Source organism: Vipera berus (assembly GCF_964194415.1).
Source record: "Vipera berus genome assembly, chromosome: 3".
In the NCBI taxonomy this organism is placed as follows: Eukaryota; Metazoa; Chordata; class Lepidosauria; order Squamata; family Viperidae; genus Vipera; species Vipera berus.
Window position 1 is genome coordinate 73,958,107 of NC_138204.1, and position 22,677 is coordinate 73,980,783.

Here is a 22,677-nt window from a genome sequence, read left to right on the forward strand (position 1 = left end):
CTGAGCAACAACAAAGCTAGTGGAGGTGACAGTATTCCAGCTGAGCTATTCAAAATCTTAAAAGACGATGCAGTAAAAGTGCTACACTCAATTTGCCAGCAAATTTGGAAAACTCAACAGTGGCCACAGGATTGGAAAAGATCAGTTTACATTCCAATTCCAAAGAAAGGCAGTGCCAAAGAATGTTCAAACTATAGCACCATTGCACTCATTTCTCATGCTAGTAAAGTTATGCTTAAAATCCTACAAGCTAGACTCCAGCAGTATGTGGATCGAGAACTACCAGAAGTACAGGTAGGTTTTCGAAGAGGCAGAGGAACTAGAGATCAAATTGCTAACATACGCTGGATCATGGAGAAAGCTAGAGAGTTCCAGAAAAACATCTACTTCTGCTTCATTGACTATGCTAAAGCCTTTGATTATGTGGATCTTAAAGAGATGGGCATACCAGACCATCTTATTTGTCTCTTGAGAAACCTATATGTGGGCCAAGAAGCAACAGTGAGAACTGGACATGGAACCACTGATTGGTTCAAAATTGGGAAAGGAATCTGGCAAGGCTGTATACTGTCGCCCTGCCTATTTAACTTATATGCAGAGCACATCATAAGAAAGGCAGGGCTAGATGAATCAAAAGTTGGAATTAAGATTTCCGGAAGAAATATCAACAACCTAAGATATGCAGATGACACCACTCTAATGGCAGAAAGTGAAGAAGAACTAAAGAGCCTCTTGTTGCCAGTGAAGAAGGAGAGTGCAAAACTTGGGTTGAAACGAAACATTAAGAAAACCGAGATCATGGCATCCGGCCCTCTCAATTCCTGGCAAATAGATGGGGAAGAAATGGAGGTAGTGACAGATTTTATTTTCCTGGGCTCCAAGATCACTGCAGATGGGGACTGTAGCCAAGAAATTAAAAGACACTTGCTCCTGGGGAGGAAAGCCATGGCAAATCTAGACAGCACACTAAAAAGCAGAGACATCACCCTGTCAACAAAAGTGCGTATAGTCAAGGCTATGGTCTTCCCAGTTGTAATGTATGGCAGTGAAAGTTGGACCATAAGAAAGGCTGAGCGCCAAAGAATTGAGGCCTTTGAACTCTGGTGTTGGAGAAGACTCCTGCGAGTTCCTTGGACTGCAAGGCGATCAAACCGGTCAGTCCTAGAGGAGATCAACCCTGACTGCTCTTTAGAAGGCCAGATCCTGAAGCTAAAACTCAAATACTTTGGCCACCTAAGGAGAAGGAAGGACTCACTGGAGAAGAGCCTAATGCTGGGAAAGATTGAGGGCAATAGAAGAAGGGGATGACAGAGAATGAGGTGGCTGGATGGAGTCACTGAAGCAGTAGGCGTGAGCTTAAATGGACTCCAGAAGATGGTAGAGGACAGGAAGGCCTGGAGGAACGTTGTCCATTGGGTCGCGATGGGTCGGACACGACTTCGCAGCTAACAACAACAACCCCGGATATTTAGGGTGTTCGCTGTTCTTTTGTTTAAAAGGAGCAGTCAAGAGATCTTACTATTTAAAATGTTCAGGAAAGTTAAAAAAAGGAAAATCAAACATAAATAATAAAAGTATTTTTGTGCCATTCAAAGGAAGGCAAAAGAAAAACATTAATACAGATTTTCCAAAGACAAAGAAATTGGGAGCTAAAAGTCAGCTCTCAAAAGCTATGCACCAACAGGAGAATGGGATACCTTTAGAACAGCCTTAAAATCAAAATAGTTTTTAACTGATAAGGAAACCTCTGAAGATCCAACTTAGAGTTTCTTTCTATACAAAGTTATGGCATATGTCAGCTGTACAGTATTTCTTACATTATCCTGTGTCGTTTGCTATCCCTAAACCATTGCAACAATTTAGTTAGTGTAAAAGATCCATGTGCAGAAGCAAGTTTGTAGTTTCAGAACTTAACACAGAATGGAAATCTTGAGGAATATCACAAAATACAAAGGAAATTTAAGAATTTAAACTGGTAGTTTTCTGGAGTTCATTAGTGAGTTTGTTAAAGCAGTTACTGTTACTAATGACATTATAAAGCAGAAGACTTCCCATAACAGTTTATTTTTTTTTCTATCATCTCTTGAACTTTTAAGACAATCAGCCTGTGGACAGGGAATATAAATATTCAAATATTTATTGGCAGTATTTAAAAATTTAGTTGTCTTATTAATAAGAGTGCAATGATTCCAAATGCTATGTGTTTGATAGTTCAGCTTATGCCAAGTTACAAAAAAGAGGAGTTATTCTGAAGATAACGGAGGAGAAGCTATGTTTGATAGCTAAGTGCATCAAGATGCTGTAGAAAAAGGAACATATCATTTCTAAAAGAGTTTTATAGAGACGTATTACTGAAATATATATTCAGGCTTTGATGATACTTACATGGCAAACCCATAGGCCATCATCATAGGAAGCAGTAGCAGATGTTGCTCACCACAACTGAAGTAATTGCATGTCAATTTAAAATATATCATTGCAATTCCTAGTAATGAACAAGCCTTTTTTATTTCAAGCCATTCAATCTGACACAGATTGCAGCTAGTTTGATTTAATATTATTTGCTCTTACTTTTGAATGTAATTTAGATACATCAGTGCTGAAATTCATTCCAATAGTTTATCCAAACAGACTGCCAGGATTATTTCATTTCAATAAAGAATATCAATTAAGACATAAAATAATGCTAGTGTGCTTAACTACGCTTTTCAGAATTCCACATTATATGTTTACATCTGTTAGTTCAAAGTAACATTTTCTCAATCTTTCCCCCCCCCAGGATGCTATACTGGCTAATTAAAAAAATGCAATCCAGATATCAGCAGATTCAAACTAGGTGCAATTATTCAACTTCTAAACATTCCCAAATCCTTCAAGCTATCTACATATGGCTTAGTATTTATCTCGTTGATCATGCTTTTCTGAGCCTGACCCATTTTATCCAAACCCTTCTTAATATGAGGTGACCAGGATAGCACATAAAACTAAAGGTAAATTCTAATCAAAGCAGAATAAAATATAATTGTTACTTTGTTGTTGACTATGAACTATACTTCTATTGATGCAACAGTTTTTCCCTTTTTTGTAACCATGGCACATTATTGATGTATATTTACTATGTAATCAGCTACTATTCTAATATACTGCTCAAAAAAATAAAGGGAACACAAGATAAGACATCCTACTATTAAATACAGTACATTGTGTTGTTTAAGTGTTCCCTTTATTTTTTTGAGCAGTATATAAACTAGTGATTTGTTATTCTATATCTGTGCATTCCAGTTATTTAACTACCTTATTTTGTATTTCTGTTTGGTAAGTTTTCAGATCAATTACTCTATTTCTTTAACCTAGCAAGATAATTTTGCATTTTATTTCTGTTTTCTACAGCATTAACTATTCCACATAGGTTTTTTTCATTCAAAAACCTATCCAAGTCATTAATAAAATATTGAGAAGTATATGGGCCAAGAATGAACTCTCTGGCATGTCACTTAACGTTTGCACCAGTTTGATGACAAAATATAGTTGAGTATCCTTAGAATATAACATCTGAACTACCTATGTTTTCTCTTAATTACCATAATACAGAACCCACATTCATCTATTTTCTTAACCAGAATGTCTTGGGTACTTTATTAAATACTTGGCTGAAATTAAGCTTTATCCTATCTAACAGCAACACCACAATCTACTCCAGAAATTACCAATAAAAAGGATATACTTCTAAGTCATCAAGCAATAAACAAAAGAAAAACTATTATATAGAAAAGCAATATAATACAATTACAAATAATCACTATGCAGTAATCAAGGCACTAACCAATCAACTAGCAGCACAAAACGTTACATATTAGACTTCACCTGGGGGAAAAGCCAGATATTTCACTAAATATTTGGCCAGCCTATACAATTTACCTTCTATCTATTGTCTATCCACAGATATTTTACATAAAAAAACGAGTAGACTGAAACTCTATTTACCTCCATACTGACATACTCCAGGTAATTAGTTTTATTGGCGCAGAACACTCCACTATCAAAGAACTCTGAGCAGTACTTTGCATTGCTTTGCTACATTTTTAATGCTTTTCCCTGGATCTACCAACGTTTTTGGAACAATATGCAAATTGCAGATTACTAGAGTTGCTAAATTAAGGAATAAATAGCATACTTACTTGGATTGCAGGTCTACCTCTCTTAAATTTTGTAGGCTGTTCTTGCTTAACAGTTTCAGAGACAGGGCTTTTATTACTATCCACAGAAGTTACCTGCTGCTTCTTTCTACCTCTGATGTAACGGCTGTACCACAGAACTTCAGATATAGGAGTCAGGCTATTAAAAAAATAGTTTGACAATTTTATTTCAAGGAGTTAAAACAGGATTAATATTACGTGCATTCAAAACAATATAAGCAATATGTAGTTCATTTTTATACGTTTTCCTTGCAGATTGTTGCATATATTTTCTAAAGCAAACAACCAGAGAATTACCTGTCAAAACATTATCATATTATTGAGAGCACAAAATAAAAAAAAAACCTGTATCAAACTGCTACTGACAAAAGTACCATGATAAAATTTTATTCTATAAAATTCAGTTGGATACAATTGCTTTCAACCTCATAATATTAGCAATGTAATTCTATGCAAGTTCGTTCAATGTCCAAATATAGACCATAGGGTACTGCAGCTCTGTCATCCTATGTATGACTTATTTGGCTTTAATTTATACATCACTGATATATATATTAACATAATGCCCTCTATTAATCCATAAACAAGTAATTATGTGTGTCCCACAAATTTATTCACTATGTTTCAACACAAGGAGAATGGCTATTTGGCCAAAATTAGCTGAAACAACCATTCAGGGCAAAAAGTACACAATTCATGTTTAACAAGCTTTGTAAGAGAATGTCTTACAGGTAGTCCTTGCTTATGTCCAGTCACTTAGCAACTGTATGAAATTACGATAGATCTCCCAAAAGGTACTTACGACCTTCCTGATTTGGAAATGACAATGGCCACATTCCCTTCCTCCAGTCAAATGAACACATTTTGGGTGCTTGGCCACCAGCTAACATTTATGCCCGTTTGCAGCATATCACAGTCACATGACTATGATTTTCAATGGTTTTTTTGCCAGTTTCCAGTATTTACTTCCAGTTTCTGGCAAAAAACCCCACACCCATTGGGTATAGAGCCTTGGTGGAGCAGTGGGCTAATGCCTGCTTAAGTAACACCAGCTGCCTGCAATTAGTGCAGGTTCACATCCCACCAGGCTCAAGGTTGACTCAGCCTTCCATCCTTCCGAGGTAGGTAAAATGAGGACCCAGATTGTTGGGGGCAATAAGCTGACTTTGTAATAATGCCGCTTGGGGTGTGTGTGAAAGCCCTAATAAGCAGGCATATACATAGAATGAAGGCTACTGCTAAGCTTGTAAGCCGCCCTGAGTCTTCAGAGAAGGGCGGGATATAAATGGAATTAAAAATATATATATATAGTGGAATTGCTTAACAACCATGGCATTCACTTAAACTGCATTTGCTTAACGACTGCTGCTAAAAATGTCATAAACCTGGGTCCAGTCATGTAGTGACACTCTTAACAACCCCAATGACTTACAACCAAAATTCCAAGCTCAATTGCAGACATAAGTCAAAGACAACCTGTCATCTCTGCTCCTGCACCCACATACACAAATATGTATGGACAAGCATGCACTACCTGTACCATACATGCTTATCCAGGTACTTATCTGAACAGTAGAGATAAAACTTGAGATAAGGAATTTTCTGTCAAATCAGGAATGGATGACAGTACTTTGAAAATGGTAACACAGGATATCGGAAAGCTATAGAAATGCAGCCCTAGGTTTCTGGTGAAAATGATTGCCACATGCATCATAAAAGAAAGCTGATGTTCATATAATTACCTTATTCCAGGAGATATTTAATTCCTGGTTAGGCATAGATATTTTTAAAAAGTGTGCATTAACTGCCCTCCAGTTTCCAAATGTTATTTCCAAATTCAGAAAGTATCTAAAGTTTCAAGCTACTTAAGTACTCTAACCCCTTCATGGATTACTGCCTTGTCGTGGTGAAGGGGCTTGCGTAATTCAATGAAGCTATGAGCTATGTTGTGCAGGGCCACCCAAGATGGAAAGGTCATAGCAGAGAGTTCTGACAAAACGTGATCCACTGGAGAAGGAAATGGCAACCCACTCCAGTATCTTTGCCATGAAAACCCTATGGACAGTACCAAAAGGCAAAATGATATGACGCTGGAAGATGAGCCCCTCAGGTCGGAAGGCATCCAATATGCTACTGGGGAACAGCAGAGGGCTAGTACTAGTAGCGACAGAAAGAATGAAGCGACTGGGCCAAAGCCGAAAGGACGCTCAGCTGTGGATGTGTCTGGTGGTGAAAGGAAAGTCCGATGCTGTAAAGATTTTTTCTCCATAGGAACCTGGAATGTAAGATCCATGAATCAAGGAAAGCTGGACGTGGTCAAACAAGAGATGACAAGACTGAACATCGACATCATAGGTATCAGCGAACTAAAATGGACAGGAATGGGTGAATTTAATTCAGATGACCATCAGGTATACTACTGCGGGCAAGAATCCCTCAGAAGAAATGGAGTAGCCTTCATAGTCAATAAAAGAGTAGGAAAAGCAATACTGGGATACAACCCTCAAAATGACAGAATGATCTCAGTTCGAATCCAAGGCAAACCATTCAATATCACAGTAGTCCAAGTCTATGCCCCAACCACCAGTGCTGAAGAGGATGAAATTGACCAGTTCTATGAAGCCCTACAGCACGTTATAGAACTAACACCAAAAAATGATGTTCTTATCATCATGGGGGATTGGAATGCTAAAGTAGGAAGCCAAAAGATAACTGGAATAACAGGCAAGTTTGGCCTTGGAGTGCAAAATGAAGCAGGGCACAGGCTGATAGAATTTTGTCAAGAGAATACGATGGTCATAGCAAACACTCTTTTCCAACAACCCAAGAGACGGCTCTACACATGGACATCACCAGATGGTCAACACAGAAATCAGATTGACTATATGCTCTGCAGCCAAAGATGGAGAAGCTCTATCCAGTCAGTAAAAACAAGACCAGGAGCTGACTGTGGCTCAGACCATGAGCTTCTCATTGCAAAGTTTAGGCTTAAACTGAAGAAAGTAGGGAAAAGCGCTAGGCCACTCAGGTATGAATTAAATCATATCCCTGTTGTATATACAGTAGAGGTGACAAATAGATTTAAGGAATTAGATCTGATAGACAGAGTGCCTGAAGAACTACGGACAGAGGTTCGCAACATTGTACAAGAGATAGCAACCAAAACCATCCCAAAGAAAAAGAAATGCAAGAAAGCAAAATGGCTGTCTGAGGAAGCTTTGCAAATAGCTGAGGAAAGGAGGGAAGCGAAAGGCAAGGGAGAAAAAGAAAAATATGCCCAATTAAATGCAGAATTCCAGAGAATAGCTAGAAGAGATAAGAATGCCTTCTTAAATGAACAGTGCAAAGAAATAGAAGAAAACAATAGAATAGGGAGGACCAGAGATCTTTTCAAGAAAATTGGAGAGATGAAGGGAACGTTTAATGCAAAAATGGGCATGATAAAGGACCAAAATGGCAGGGACCTAACAGAGGCAGAAGAGATTAAGAAGAGATGGCAAAATTACACAAAAGAACTATACAGGATTGAGCTTAACATCCCTGATAATCACAACGAGGTGGTCACTGACCTCGAGTCAGACATCCTAGAATGTGAAGTGGGTCTTAGAAAAGCTGAGCAACAACAAAGCTAGTGGAGGTGACAGTATTCCAGCTGAGCTATTCAAAATCTTAAAAGACGATGCAGTAAAAGTGCTACACTCAATTTGCCAGCAAATTTAGAAAACTCAACAGTGGCCACAGGATTGGAAAAGATCAGTTTACATTCCAATTCCAAAGAAAGGAAGTGCCAAAGAATGTTCAAACTACCGCACCATTGCACTCATTTCTCATGCTAGTAAAGTTATGCTTAAAATCCTACAAGCTAGACTTCAGCAGTATGTGGATCGAGAACTACCAGAAGTACAGGCAGGATTTCGAAAAGGCAGAGGAACTAGAGATCAAATTGCCAACATACGCTGGATCATGGAGAAAGCTAGAGAGTTCCAGAAAAACATCTACTTCTGCTTCATTGACTACGCTAAAGCCTTTGATTGTGTGGATCATAACAAACTGTGGCAAGTCCTTAAAGAGATGGGCCTACTAGACCATCTTATTTGTCTCTTGAGAAACCTATATGCAGGCCAAGAAGCAACAGTGAGAACTGGACACAGAACCACTGATTGGTTCAAAATTGGGAAAGGAATCCGGCAAGGCTGTATACTGTCACCTTGCCTATTTAACTTATATGCAGAGCACATCATGTTAAAGGCAGGGCTAGATGAATCAAAAGTTGGAATTAAGATTGCTGGGAGAAATATCAACAACCTAAGATATGCAGATGATACCACTCTAATGGCAGAAAGTGAAGAGGAACTAAAGAGCCTGTTGTTGCGAGTGAAGAAGGAGAGTGCAAAACTTGGGTTGAAACTAAACATTAAGAAAACCAAGATCATGGCATCTGGCCCTCTCAATTCCTGGCAAATAGATGGGGAAGAAATGGAGGTAGTGACAGATTTTATTTTCCTGGGCTCCAAGATCACTGCAGATGGGGACTGTAGCCAAGAAATTAAAAGACGCTTGCTCCTGGGGAGGAAAGCCAAAGCAAATCTAGACAGCACACTAAAAAGCAGAGACATCACCCTGTCAACAAAAGTGCGTATAGTCAAGGCTATGGTCTTCCCAGTTGCAATGTATGGCAGTGAAAGTTGGACCATAAGAAAGGCTGAACGCCAAAGAATTGAGGCCTTTGAACTATGGTGCTGGAGAAGACTCCTGCGAGTTCCTTGGACTGCAAGGCGATCAAACTGGTCAGTCGTAGAGGAGATCAACCCTGACTGCTCTTTAGAAGGCCAGATCCTGAAGCTAAAACTCAAATACTTTGGCCACCTAATGAGAAGGAAGGACTCACTGGAGAAGAGCCTAATGATGGGAAAGATTGAGGGCAATAGAAGAAGGGGACGACAGAGAATGAGGTGGCTGGATGGAGTCACTGAAGCAGTAGGCGTGAGCTTAAATGGACTCCAGAAGATGGTAGAGGACAGGAAGGCCTGGAGGAACATTGTCCATAGGGTCACGATGGGTCGGACATGACTTCGCAACTAACAACAACAAAGTACTCTAAGTTCAAATACAATGTTTATTTCCCACCTTGTGCCACTTCAGGCAAAATTTAACAAAATTTAAATAAAAAATAGAATAGACAAAGTTAAGCCTAAAAGTACAATTAAGAGTAAAATAATTAGTAAAGCCATCTAACAATCATAAGCCTGGCATAAATCATGCCTGTGTAGATGTCCACAATACTGAGAGAGTGGAAGCCAAACCTAATCCACAATGCCTTGTTTCTCCTGGTAGTAACATACGAAAAGGACCTTCTCTTACTGAAAGAAAGATGAGCCTCTGACAGTGGAGGCCTCTTCATTTACAAATGCTCTTTATGGGAAATTAGGGGGCTTGGCACTATTCGTCTCCAGATTGCCACAAGGAGATTATTCACTGAACATTTCATTCACTAACCATGTCCTGTCATTCTTCTTTAGAGAGGTTTATTTTCAACTGAGGTCCTCACCATTCAACAGGAAAAGCCCTTATTTGACCGTTTTTTAGCTTACTAATTAATGAACCGCTGCATAATTTTATCTTGTTTAAAAGTGGCCCCATCAAACTGAGGGCCATTTTATATACCTCATAATAACACATAGGAACTAAAATAATGCCTCCTTAAAATAATGCTACCATACCATGCATTATATATTCAAGAACTGGAGTATTTGGCAGTTCAACTGAATAGTATTTGCCTAATGGACAAAGACCTAGACCTATTAGAAAGACATTTCAACTGTATGTTGAAATACCAGATATGAATATCAGTATAACTAAAACTTCCTCATGCAATAATCTTGTCAGCTTTCAAAGGGATATAATATATTTTATAAATTTACTCATAGCTCCCATTGAATATTACAGGCATTAGTTGAAATTTCATTTGTGTCTGATTTTTATTTATTTTAAAAATTTGTATAGCTGCCCAACTTAGAAATGCAACGGAAGGCTAACAAGGGATTAAAAGCAAAGCAAAGTAAATAATAAACATAAAAGAATCATAACATAAGGCCAGAGGCTTCTGAAATTCACAGGACATGCTGTTCCAATGTCCAAGCACTTTTTTCAGAGAATGCACACTTCCTGGGTCTCATTAAATGGCAACTGTACCGGTGGTTATTATAGAGTATAGGATAATATTGACTAGCCTTTGCCAGACCAGCATTTCAGTCTCCCCCTCTTCCCAATTTCAAAATATGGCCTGACGCTTTCTTGGGGGACGTAAAAGGAACTCGGAGCAATGCTAAAGAAAGGTAAAGGTGGACAAGATGGGGATGAGAGCTAGTTAGGGGCAGTGGTTAAGATGGGGGTCTAGAAACTAGGAGACAGGGAGTTCTAGTCCCACTTTAGGCATGGAAGCCAGCTAGGTGACTTTGGGCCATTCACTGGGAGTCGGTGAGCGCTAATCTTGCCTTAGGCATGAAAACTGACTCGTTGACTTTGAGCTGGTCTCTTTCTCAGCCCAACCCACCTCACAGGGTTGTTGTTATGGGGGAAATAGGAAGGAATGTATGTTCACTGCCTTCTGTGGCTTATATACCTGGATCGAGATGCCCTATGCACAGTCACTCATGTGCTCGTGACCTCCCGTTTAGACTACTGCAACGCTCTCTACATGGGGCTGCCCTTGAGGACCACTCGGAGGCTTCAGCTGGTGCAGAATGCAGCCGCACGAGTTGTGATGGGGGTTTCCCGATACTCCCATGTAACACCTCTACTCCGTGAGCTGCATTGGCTTCCGGTTGCCCTCCGGGTGAGATTCAAGGTGCTGGTGATGACCTATAAAGCCCTGAATGGCCTGGGTCCGGGATATCTGAGGGAACACCTGCTGCCGGCATCAAGCTCCCTTCGTCCTGTGCGCTCCCACAGGGAGGGCCTTCTCAGGGTACCGCCGGTAAAAGATTGCGCGGCGGGTAACACCCAGAGGGAGGGCCTTCTCAGTGGGTGTGCCTGCCCTCTGGAACCAGCTGCCCGCGGAGCTCAGGACTGCCCCCGACCTCCGTTCATTCCGCCGGGACCTGAAGACCTGGCTCTTCGAGCTCTCTGGCCCAGGCTGAGAATTTTAATTTTAATTTTAATTGGGGGCTTTTACTTTTTCAGGGACTGTTGTAATTTTTTTTAATCGTTTTTAACTTTTGTATTTCTTGTTTTAATTACCCTGTAAACCGCCCTGAGTCCTTCGGGAAAGGGCGGTATACAAATCTAATTAAATAAATAAATTAAATAAATAATAATATAATCCATTTTACAGAGCTGTTTTAAGAATGACCAAGGGAATTACACTTTTCAACTTAGATTTTAACTTGATACAGATTTGAGGAAGATGCTGGCACTTCCCTTGATCGATATCGCAGTGGCTAGGAAATCAATTTTAACTATCTTTATAATCATCTTACTTATCTAGCTTCAGCCCAAAGGTTCACAAGTGGTCACAGAAACGTTTACTTAAATAACCTTGTTTCCTAAAAGGGTCATAACAATTTAGCAGCTAAGTGTTCTCCTGTGAAATTATGCAGACAGAGAAGGGACAATAATAATATGAAATTTTTAAACAAATTAGCGCAGTGGATAAACATTCTGTTATTATGTGTGTGAAAGCATGCTATTAAGATTATTATTTCAGTCTTAAAATATGTGTGCTTGTAAAATCACTGTTATGTTTCTGAAGTGCCAGAGCTGCAGGAAAAAGTGAATTGAGGGAGCTGCATTTCTATTTCACGCTGTCAACATTGTAGATGCACAGCATGGTGCCAACATGTAAAGACATGCATTTTGCATATCTTCTGTAGTCTCTCCTCCTCTGTACATTGGACTCATGGAAAGAGCAACCTGAAGACATTAGTTAAAAACCAAGTAAATTGTCAGTTCCTTAAAAAAAATGTGACCTTCTGCCAAAACAATTCACTGTCTGTCACTCTTCATCAGAATAATAGCTTGACAAGTTTATTGTTGTAAGTCTTTCCTTTTTCCTTGCCAAATAACGGAGTGTTATCAAACAAGATGGTTGTCAACATTCAACCTCACTTCAAGCAATACAAAATGTAGACAAGCAGTTATAGTGTTATTACATGGCTCTCTGTTTAAATGTTCTGAATTTCCCAAGAAGCCTCTTCAGGAAAACAAACAAACCCTTAAAACTTTAAGGCAACCTCCCCAATCTGGCACTCCCCAGCTGACATTTGCAAACTGGCTAACAATTCTAAGGGGCTGAAGTTGTAATGCATCCCAAGTATGCTAGCTAAAGGAAGGTAAAGGTAAAGGTTCCCCCACACATCCGTGCTAGTCGTTTCCAACTCTAGGGGCTGGTGCTTATCTCCATTTCAAAGCCGAAGAGCCAGCACTTGTCCGAGGACGTCTCCATGGTCATGTGGCCGGCATGACTAGACGCCAAAGGCGCACAGAACGCTGTTATCTTCCCACCGTAGTGGTCCCTATTTTTCTACTTGCATTTTCACGTGCTTTCGAACTGCTAGGTTGGCAGAAGCTGGGACGAGTAACAGGCGCTCACTATGTTACGCGGCACTTGGGATTTGACCCGCCAAACTGCCGACCTTCTGATCGACAAGCTCAGCATCCTAACCCACTGAGCCACCACATCCCTTTTAACTAAAGGAAGATTTTCCCACAAAAGTCAGCATCATAATGCAGTTACTTTTCACTGTTTATCACTGAACTCCAGTAACACCTTTGCTTCAACCTCTGCTGTGTTTGTTATTTCTTCTTTCTAATTCATTAAGTTCCCTTTCTTGGCCTCTGGTGCTTCTTCCGTCACTCCTGCAGACCATCCCTCAGACCTTAACACATTATGGCAAAGCTGCATTACAGCACTTTCCTATCCTCTTCCTGGTGTCTGGCAGTTTCAACATATGTTTGAAAGTGGAGAGGATTCAGAAGTTATGTCCCTGTGGTACAGCCTGATGGCAGGTTTAATGATTCCTTTTCTTGAAGTGCCAAGAAGGTCTACCTGAACGCTATGAAGAAAAATATGTGCAGTTCCTGAGCTACTTGGGCTGCCTCAGCCCTATACAAATGACCACCCAATCTAGCACAGTACGAGATTCATTGATCTAAACTGACAACCTTTCTAATCTTACTCGGTATAAGATGCTGGAATTGATGGGAGAGTATTTTGACAGATGTGGTTTGCTTGGTTTTTGAATGCTTCACAGAGCACCATCTGTGTACAAATAATACAAAGGCACAAGTCAGTGCTTTTCATCTTATAAATTATGATGCTGAGCATGAATTTACCATCAGCTGCTGTGGGGTATAGTTCACCCAGTACATAAATCCAGAGTATCTTGAAGAAAATACTTTCTTTCAGATATCACATCAAAAAGGCCCAAGCAACTTTAATATCGATAATAACACTTCAGTAAGTTATTCTCTTCACCTTGTCACACTTAAAATAAACCACTGTGCATGCTGTTCCATATTGTTTGGTGTCACTACACCCATTTCCGCTTTTTGGCAACACACCACCTTTAATATGCAATGAGAAATTAAAAGGTTTATTTACAGGTATAGGAAACAATGCCAGGCACAAATAATAATGAAAATCAAACTTATAAATTACAAAGTTGCAATCAAATCAACTATACTAGTATTTTGCTCCTCTTCTGCAATCATATCAGAGAATTGGGCTTGCAGGAACTAGATTCTATATTTCATATGGCATAAACCTCTTTGACTGAAAAGTTCACAACTATAAAGGTGTTCGTGTGCTCATGAGATCAATGAAATAAAGTGTCTTAAATGTTCATCTTAAAAGCATTTTAGCAGTTTTAGTAATCCATAAAGGGTGGAAATGTCAAAAACGAATTTCAGATTTCCACCAAGAAAAATCAGATGATCTAAGACACCCAGCTCTGTGCTGCACCAATTTAGATGACCATTATAAGTCAGCAAATAAGCACCTAATAAAACTCTGTTCTTCCCTCTAGTGGTCATCAGGATTATTGCAGCCAAGATCTGCTAGCACTATTATAATGGATGTACTAAATAAGCCTTAGAAAAATTGAAAAGAGAATACTAAAATTCTTAATTTTATAAAGTTTACCATTTGTTTTCATCCATTTTCAATAATATTTATAGATTTAGAGTGAAGCACACATTTATCATATAAAAAAAGATGCATAAGAAGATGACTCCATTGAAAATGCCTAATTTAGAAAGTGGAGTTAATTGCATGCAAAACTGCAGCAAAGGCCTTTTTCTTTCTGCTAGCTTCTCTGTCCTTTACAGATGAGTAGTTCTGTCTACTGCACCTGCTTTTAATCACTTAGAAACCTTTGCACAGCAATCCTAAATCCAGTCAAAGCTAGCTGAATAGCTGGTGCATCCATAAAGAGTATGATTCTGTTGAGAAAGTAGCACATCTGGAGATCCTTTGAAGTGCTTATAGAATTTTCTGCAAGCATACTCTGCTACTGTTTCTACTGACATGGGGATTTTTGTGAATATGTCAAGACAGCATGCTAGCCAAAGCACCTTCATTTCCAAACACATCTATGAATCAGGCTTAAAGCACCAGCAATGACATATCCTTATTTTCCATCCCATCCACATATTGAATAATAACAATAATGGCAAGAGAAACATTCCTCCCACCTGCTTAGCGAAACAAATCGTTAAGCTTAAGAAATGGCAGGTCTTCCATTTTAGATTTTCCTAGATATCTTTCTTCCCAATATTGGTAAAGGAGAAGCAGGAGAACAGAAATGTGAGGCAGAGGGGAGCAGACAGTAGCTGCTGTTTCTATCTATTTGAAAACAAATCTCTTCAATCTTCTGCCTGACTCTAGAAAAATTTCAGAAATGTAAACTTACAACCTCACTTAATAATGGCATACTTAATATACCGAATATAAAATAGAGCCAAGCCCTTCATTTCATATATATATTTATTGGACAATGGAGTTTTAAAGAATTCATTTGCTCGTGTTTTAAGGTAACATTCGAGAAAAATTCTCCAGAATAATAATTAATAATAACAATAATAATAATAATAATAATAATAATAATAATAATAATAATAATAATAATAATAATAATAATAATAATAATAATAATAATAATTTTATTTGTATACCGCCCTTCTCCCGAAGGACTCAGGGTGGTGAACAGGGCAAACATATAAAAGTACAAAAATACAAAAGTTAAAAAAGAATTAAACGAAATGCCCAAGCTACAACAATAAGTAAATATATTTAAAACAACAATAAAATCCCAACCCATCCCCCATCAGGCCAGGCCGGCTTGTTCGAACAAATAAGTCTTCAGATCGCGTCGGAAGGAGCGAAGGTCGGGCGCCATCCGGAATGGAATGCCAATACTGCCTGCTAGAAATTTGCTTGACTACTTTTGCTGAATATAATTTATATGGCATGCATTTATTAAATGTCTCCCCGTGTACTTTCTAAAATTGCCTTCCATTAATCAAATAGCAAAAAAATAAATAAAAATCAGATGGGTAACCTTGGGCCAGTCACTCTCTCTCAGCCCAAGTCACCGCATAGGGTTGTTGTTGAGAGGAAAAAGAGGAGGTGAAAAGTGGGCCAGATACATTCACTGCTTTGAGTTATGAAAAAAATAACAAAGGCAGGATGCACATAAATTGGAATAAATAAAAATATTAATACCAAGCATTAATTGCTGCATTAGAGAAACATATGCAGCTGAGTGCTATTTGCTCATAGACTAACATAGTTGGAGACCTATTTGTTGTGACTACAACTAGAAAGGCTGTCTCTATTCTCATGATTATTATTAAAATTTAATGGTAGAAGTTCTAAGAAAGCACTGCTTACATGTGTGGCCCATTTCTCTCCTCCAATCTTTGGTGTGATTTTCAAATCATCCTCTTTTTTTTAAAAAAAGGAGTAATTTGTACCAAAGTTTAGCATTTATCTTTCTTGAAAGTAACTGTCTATAACAGACATGTCAATCTCGTGACGTCACATGACATCGCACAACGTATAGGAGCCTTTCCGCCATTGCCAGCAACGGGGTGGGCGCGACTTCCGGATAACGCGTCTGGCCTGCGGGCTGGCACTTTGACACCCCTGGTCTACAATGTTTAAGATTAGGTTCAGGATAGTATGAATTTGAGCATTACAGGAGATTGTTAAATTAAGGTTAACATGAAAAATATTATGGACCTGATTAATCCACATATTAAATTATATTTTTTTATCTGTCCAATTTCATGAGAAAATGATAGGAGCCCTGGTGATGCAGTGGTTAGAATGCAGTATTGAAGGCTAACTCTGCCCACAGCCTGGAGTTCGATTATATCAGGGCTCAAGGTTGACTCAGCCTTCCATCCTTCTAAAGTTGGTAAAATGAGGACCCAGATTGCTGGGGGTCATATGCTGACTCTGTAAACTGCTTAGAGAGGGCTGTAAAGCACTATGGGGCAGTTCATAAGTCTAAATGCTATTGCTATTGCTAAAATTTATATTAGTTGATTCTGAATACTTTATCTCATAAATCATTTACACTACATCTAGCTAAAACTAATCAGAAGAGTTGCATATGGATATTTTCTATACTTAGCTCTGGGTATAGCTAAGGATCTTTTAGTTTCAAATCTACTTAATTATAAACAAACCATGGATACATATTCTGCTAGCCACACCACTTAGGTGACACTTAGGCTCCTATCTTAAGCAATTTTAGTTACCTGGGAATCAATATTACTGCATTCAGTGGAATTTCCTTCTGAGAAAGCACATAAAGGATTATATTGTTAACATATTTGTAGCAGAGACAATATTTTAATTAGGGAGTTCCTCACTCACAGTTTAGACATTTTTATTAATATAGAATTTTTCCCACTTGTACCTAAACATAAAACAAACATATCCCCCCCTTTTTTGGGCTATGTCTACATGACATTACTTTCACTTTTCTCTCCATTCCTTAAGTAAGACAGGCTTAAATTTTCCTTAGCTGTACTGATATTAAAATATTTATTATGTTTTTATGCTGCTTCGGCTTAGATTCTAAGTTACTAACAAATTATAAATTAATAACAAATGCAGTATTAATAATCATAGACCAACCCACAGTAGTAAAAAAAAATCATGATACTTCAGTCACAATAATTCATAATACTATCATAATAAAATAGATCCAGACATTATCAGAACATAATCAGAATAAGTACACCCAGGTACTTATTACTCTTCAGTCTCCAAATATGTGCTGGAAAAGCACCTTTTCAAAAGTTTGCTGAATATCAAGGGCGAGTTTGCAAATATTAGATCTGGAAAGTAATTGCATAGAAGTGTTTGCAAAAAAAAAACAACGCTTTGTGTGAGGAGGCAGACGGACTTCCAGCAAGCATTCTCTGAAAACATACCTTTGTAAAACGGATAACCACTCCTAGGTCATACAGGATTTTAGAGGTTATAATAATTATTTTGAACTGAATGTAGAATCAACCAACAACCAATGCAGCTTTTGAAATATTGGTGGTGCATTATAATATTGGCTTGTCCTTGTTAACATGTCAGCTGCTGCATTTTACACTAGTGGCAATAATTTTCTTACTTATTCCAACATCATCTAAAGGTAGCTACAAGCTGTTATCAAGTCTACCAAGCTTTTCTATCCATTAGATTGCTGATTCAAATATGGGTGAATAGCACTTTCTTCACCAGGATATATTTTCATTATCAGTACTGGTGCTAAAACAATATTACAGAGAGACCTAATTCCAAAATTGTCCAAAACCAGTCTTAAGGTATGTGAAATCTATTAGGCTTTGTCACTCATTACCTTGGAGGAAAGTTAGGTAACTGACTTATTGAAGGAAAGAAATTTCATCCTACTATAGCTGCCTGTTGATTCAAGATGGGTGATTAACATTTCAATTTAGCTCTAGAGAAAGGCTCTATGGCAGGGGTCCCCAACCCCCGGTCCGTGGATCGGTACCAGGCTGCAGCATGCCAACAACCGATCCACACAAACAAGCAAAGCCCCATCTGTGGAATGCAGGCAACACACTAAACCATGCAGTCTATGATCTGCGGAAAAACCTTTCTCCGTGTAACCAGTCCCTGGTGCCCAAAAGGTTGGGGACCTCTGCTCTGTGGCATACTCATTTTGATGTTGGCCAATTCCTTATTCTCAGAAAATATAAATTACCATGTGTTGCACCCACACATCTGAAATATCATATACAAAAATACTAAAATAATTTTAACCGTGACAAGCTACTTCATACAAATGACACATTCAGAATCAGGCAGCCCAGTTATAATCATTTGTTTTTGGTGAATAGAAATGCTTGTTATTTAGTTATTTGATTTTTTTTTACTAAATTTAAAAATCTGTAAGTATATAACGACACTACCTGTAACTTTCATATTTTTATTGAGAAACAATGGCACGTTACAATTGTTGTAGGCATTAATCTATTCAGTTTGCAGCAACTTCACACACTGGTTAAAAAGCTAGTTTAGAAAAGTATACATTGTACAAACCTCAAAAAATGAAAATAATAATTGTATGCATAATTTCAACTTATTTGCTCTGAGAACAAAAAAGGAAAACTTTAATAACCCTCATAAGTGGCAGAATCTTATAATACCTACTATGTCTGGGACACCTACATTGTATTTATATTTTAATTAACAATTCTATGTCAAATTTGTTTCAGTTTACACAATAAACGTAGAGATACAATCTTAAAATGAGGCCAAGTATGTTAGTCAAGTTTTAGAATATCTTTGTTATACCAACAGGTTTTCAGCTCAAACATTTCATAATATATAAGTTTATACAGCTGCAAAAACATTGGTGGAAGTACTCAGAATTTAAGTAAATCTAGAACCATTAAAGTCAGTGCACTTTCCAAAGTGGGAAATTCAAACTGTGTTCTTACAGTACTGAAATAACCAATAACAGCAAAATGCATAATCAATGAATCAGCAACTATATCTTTCAGTTCTAAAATACTCAATTAAAATCTCTTCAGGATTACTTCATATTCATTTGACATGGCAACTTTAATTAGATACATGAAAATCTCACCTGATTAAAACTAGGTAAGTAAAAATAAACTTACCACAACTTTTTTCTACTTAAATATCCTCTGATCCACCTCTGAATAATCAAGATTGGTGAATGATGAACTAGAACATGATTGATCTTGGAAATTATATTTCTTACTGTTTTCATTTCTTCCTGAAATGTAGTATTCTAAAAATAAAACAAAGCAATATAGCAATGTTCATCAAACTGTATTAAAACCAACTATGCTTTTAAATATGTTCTTTTTAAATGATATTTCTGAAAGCAATTATTTTGGATAAAGCATCCTAGCTATTTTGTTTTGGCTTATAAATAATTTTTATGTATTCTGGTAATAGATTGCTTTTATGTAAACCTTTTTAACTGAACTCATAAGAGATCGTAAATTTCTCCTATTCTCTGGTTATAGTTCCATTTATCATAGGAAGAGACACTTACATTGTTCTTTTTTTTTTTTTTTGCAAGAAGCATTTCATATATTTTTGCTGTTCCGAGCAGCAGGGTTTTTTCCATTTTAGTTTAGCTGGCTTTGGTCAACAGCTGTCAAGACTAGAATCAGGGATACTCACAAATTATAAGTTGATGCTAAATTTTAAGGCTGAGAAATCCTAAGCAAAAGTAACAATTTCAATAGAAGTGGAACTTTCAGAATCATACTGCTCTTTCTTGGCAGGATGGATATAATGAATTATAATTCATCACTGACTAGATTTTGACTGATTCATGTAGGGTCCTAACTACTCTTATCTTGTTCAGCATGTACAGCTTAAGGGACAATGTAAAGATATTTGTCAGATCCCATTTGTACAAATCTGCTCCTATCTGATGTCTAATTGGGATTCATAGCACAATGTTCAAGAACAACGCTGTACCTTGAACACCATCTGGGGACACAGCACCAGTAACTCTTAAATTATTTAATATTATAGATGTAATGTGTGTGCACTTATGTATGTATTAGCATGAATGATGTTCTTCCATGAATGTTATCAATAAGCTATTTTGAAGAATGTATTATATTTTGACAAGAATTTCATGAATAAAGATTCAACAGGGATTTTTATGAACAACACTTTTTTCTCAGTATAGAATTCGTTATCTCAGAATTCAAACAAAATCAATTAAAAGATTGTTGTCTTTCTGTATTATTTAAAGATTCTAATAAGCGTTTCTTATTAGCATATGTGATCAGAAAGATGACCCCAGTTTTACTGGTAGAAAACTTTAGAACAATAAAATCTTATATAGTATCCGTTGAAATTGAGCTGAGAATTTTTTCCTAATTGTGAATTAAGATACATCAGGATTCATCTTTTCACAGGAAATGAAATTATAAATTTTGTCTGCAAATCCTTTTCGCCATTTACTAAAAATTTGATTTGTTGCAGTCATCTAATTCTCTGAATGTGAGATAGTACTATAATTACCTGGAACTAATATGTTTCTACTAGGTAATAAAAATATCAGATTAATGTATTCTGGACACAGCAATCCAGATTCTTTCTCAGACTTGCTCACCAAACAGGAGGAAAGGTTTAGGCCTCAACTATACAGTGTTGTTTAAAAGTTTGTGAAACGCTTCCAAATTTTTATATTTCTGTATAGATACAACATACAATGAGATATGTTCTCCATCTTAAAATGAAATAAAGAGAACTCAACTGAACAAATGGGCCAAAAACATTTTACTGGTTTATTTATTCGTGAAAATTGATCCAAAGCTACATATTTGTGTTTGTACTTTTTAATAACAGGTGTGCCCTTGTACAGCAATCACTGGAGCTAAACATTAACGAGAATTGTTGATCAGTCCTAAGTATCAGCTTTGAGGATTATTAGCTCATTCACAGTGGCGTAGCGTGGGTTGTCAGCACCCGGGGCAATTTGCGCCCCCTAACCCGTTGACGTCATGGCACCGCCGAAAAGACGCGCCCCGCAGCGGCGTAGACTTTCCAAGAAGAGTCGCGCGCATGCGGGATGCTTCCGGGTCCCTCTCGAGGGCGGCTGGGCGGGGCTCCGACCTGCAAGAGCCGCTGCATTCAAGCTCGCACGTGAGCCCCGCTAAATAAAGCCACGCATGCGCACGAAGCTAGGCCAGCCGGCCGGCGGGTCCATCTTCGCTCGGCCAAGCCTGCCGGGGCACCTGCGGGGCGCTTGCGGTTGGCCTGAGCCTGGGCGGAGAGTTGGGCGCTTCTATTTATTTTATTCAGTTTATGTGGCCGCCCATCTCACCTGCCGGACTCGTTTCGCTTTGCAAGAAAGAGCAGCTCGAGAGCGGAGCCAAGCCGACTCTGTGCAGCCCTTGGGGCTCCCTGAGCAGCTCAGTGCGAGCGCGCCCCCCCAGATGTTGCGCCCGGTGCGGCCCGCCCCCCCTGCACCCCCCACGCTACGCCACTGCTCATTCATCCTTACAGAACAGCTTCAACTCAGGGACCTTGGTGGGCTATTGAATGAACAGTCTGCTTCCACAACTTTTCTCTAAGATTAAAGTCAATATTTTGACCTGATCATTTCCTTCTGCTTTTATCATTCTTCGGTCATACAAGTGTGTTTTCGGCTATCGATTTGCTGCATGATAAATTTTGTCTTGAAATCAGTTCGTTGACAGATACCCTGACATTTTCCAGCAGAATTTGCTAATACAGTTCAAAATTCATAGTTCCATCAATGACAGCAAGCTGTTCTGCTCCAGAATGGTAAAGCAACCCCAAATTATGAAATTGCCACCACCAGGTTTCAGCAATGGGATAGGTTTTTTATGCTGTAATGCACTGTTTGCCTTTCACCAAACCTAATTCTTTTCATACAAGACAAAAGGTTTTGTATTGATTTCATCCGTCCATAGTAAATTCTTCCGATAGCCATTGGGCTTATCCACGTGTTCTTTTGCAAGCTGTAAAAGGACAGCAATATTTTTTTGGACAGCACTGGCTTTCTCTTTGCAAACCTTCCATGCATACCATTGTTCTGCAGTGGTCACAAGAATTGACATTCACCAATGCAAGAGAGGCCTTTCATTCTATCTGTTACCCTACAGTTTTGGAGACCTCCCAGAGCAGGGGTCAGCAACCTGAAACAGCAAAAGAGCCACTCGGAATCGGTTCCATCACACACACAAAATAGTGGGAGCTGCAAAGTGTGTGCCTGCATGCATGCACGCACGCGCATGCGAAGAACAAAGCAAAACATGCACCACCCCAACGCCCGCGCCACATCCTGAGCCGCACGCACCTGTCGCTGGCCAGTGCCACCAGCTTACCAGGGGGGGACTCGCAGGCCGAGACAACCGTGGAGGGCCGCGCGAAGACGAGAAAGGAAACGGCCTTTCAGAGGATCCCGCCCGGGCCCCCCTCAGAGGA

General features: G+C 38.6%; 1 protein-coding gene across 1 annotated transcript in view; it reads right to left on the reverse strand.

Annotated features, from left to right (window-relative positions):
• LRRIQ3 (leucine rich repeats and IQ motif containing 3) overlaps positions 1 to 22,677 on the reverse strand; it is a gene marked incomplete at its 3' end in the record, with an annotated part of 57,652 nt that overhangs the window by 21,100 nt on the left and 13,875 nt on the right. Inside the window, exons 4-5 of the mRNA XM_081325494.1 lie at positions 19,353 to 19,486; positions 4,179 to 4,335 (exon numbers count right to left, since the gene is read on the reverse strand). Of these exons, the coding sequence (XP_081181620.1) occupies positions 4,179 to 4,335; positions 19,353 to 19,486 (291 nt within the window). The remainder of the gene's footprint in view (positions 1 to 4,178; positions 4,336 to 19,352; positions 19,487 to 22,677) is intronic.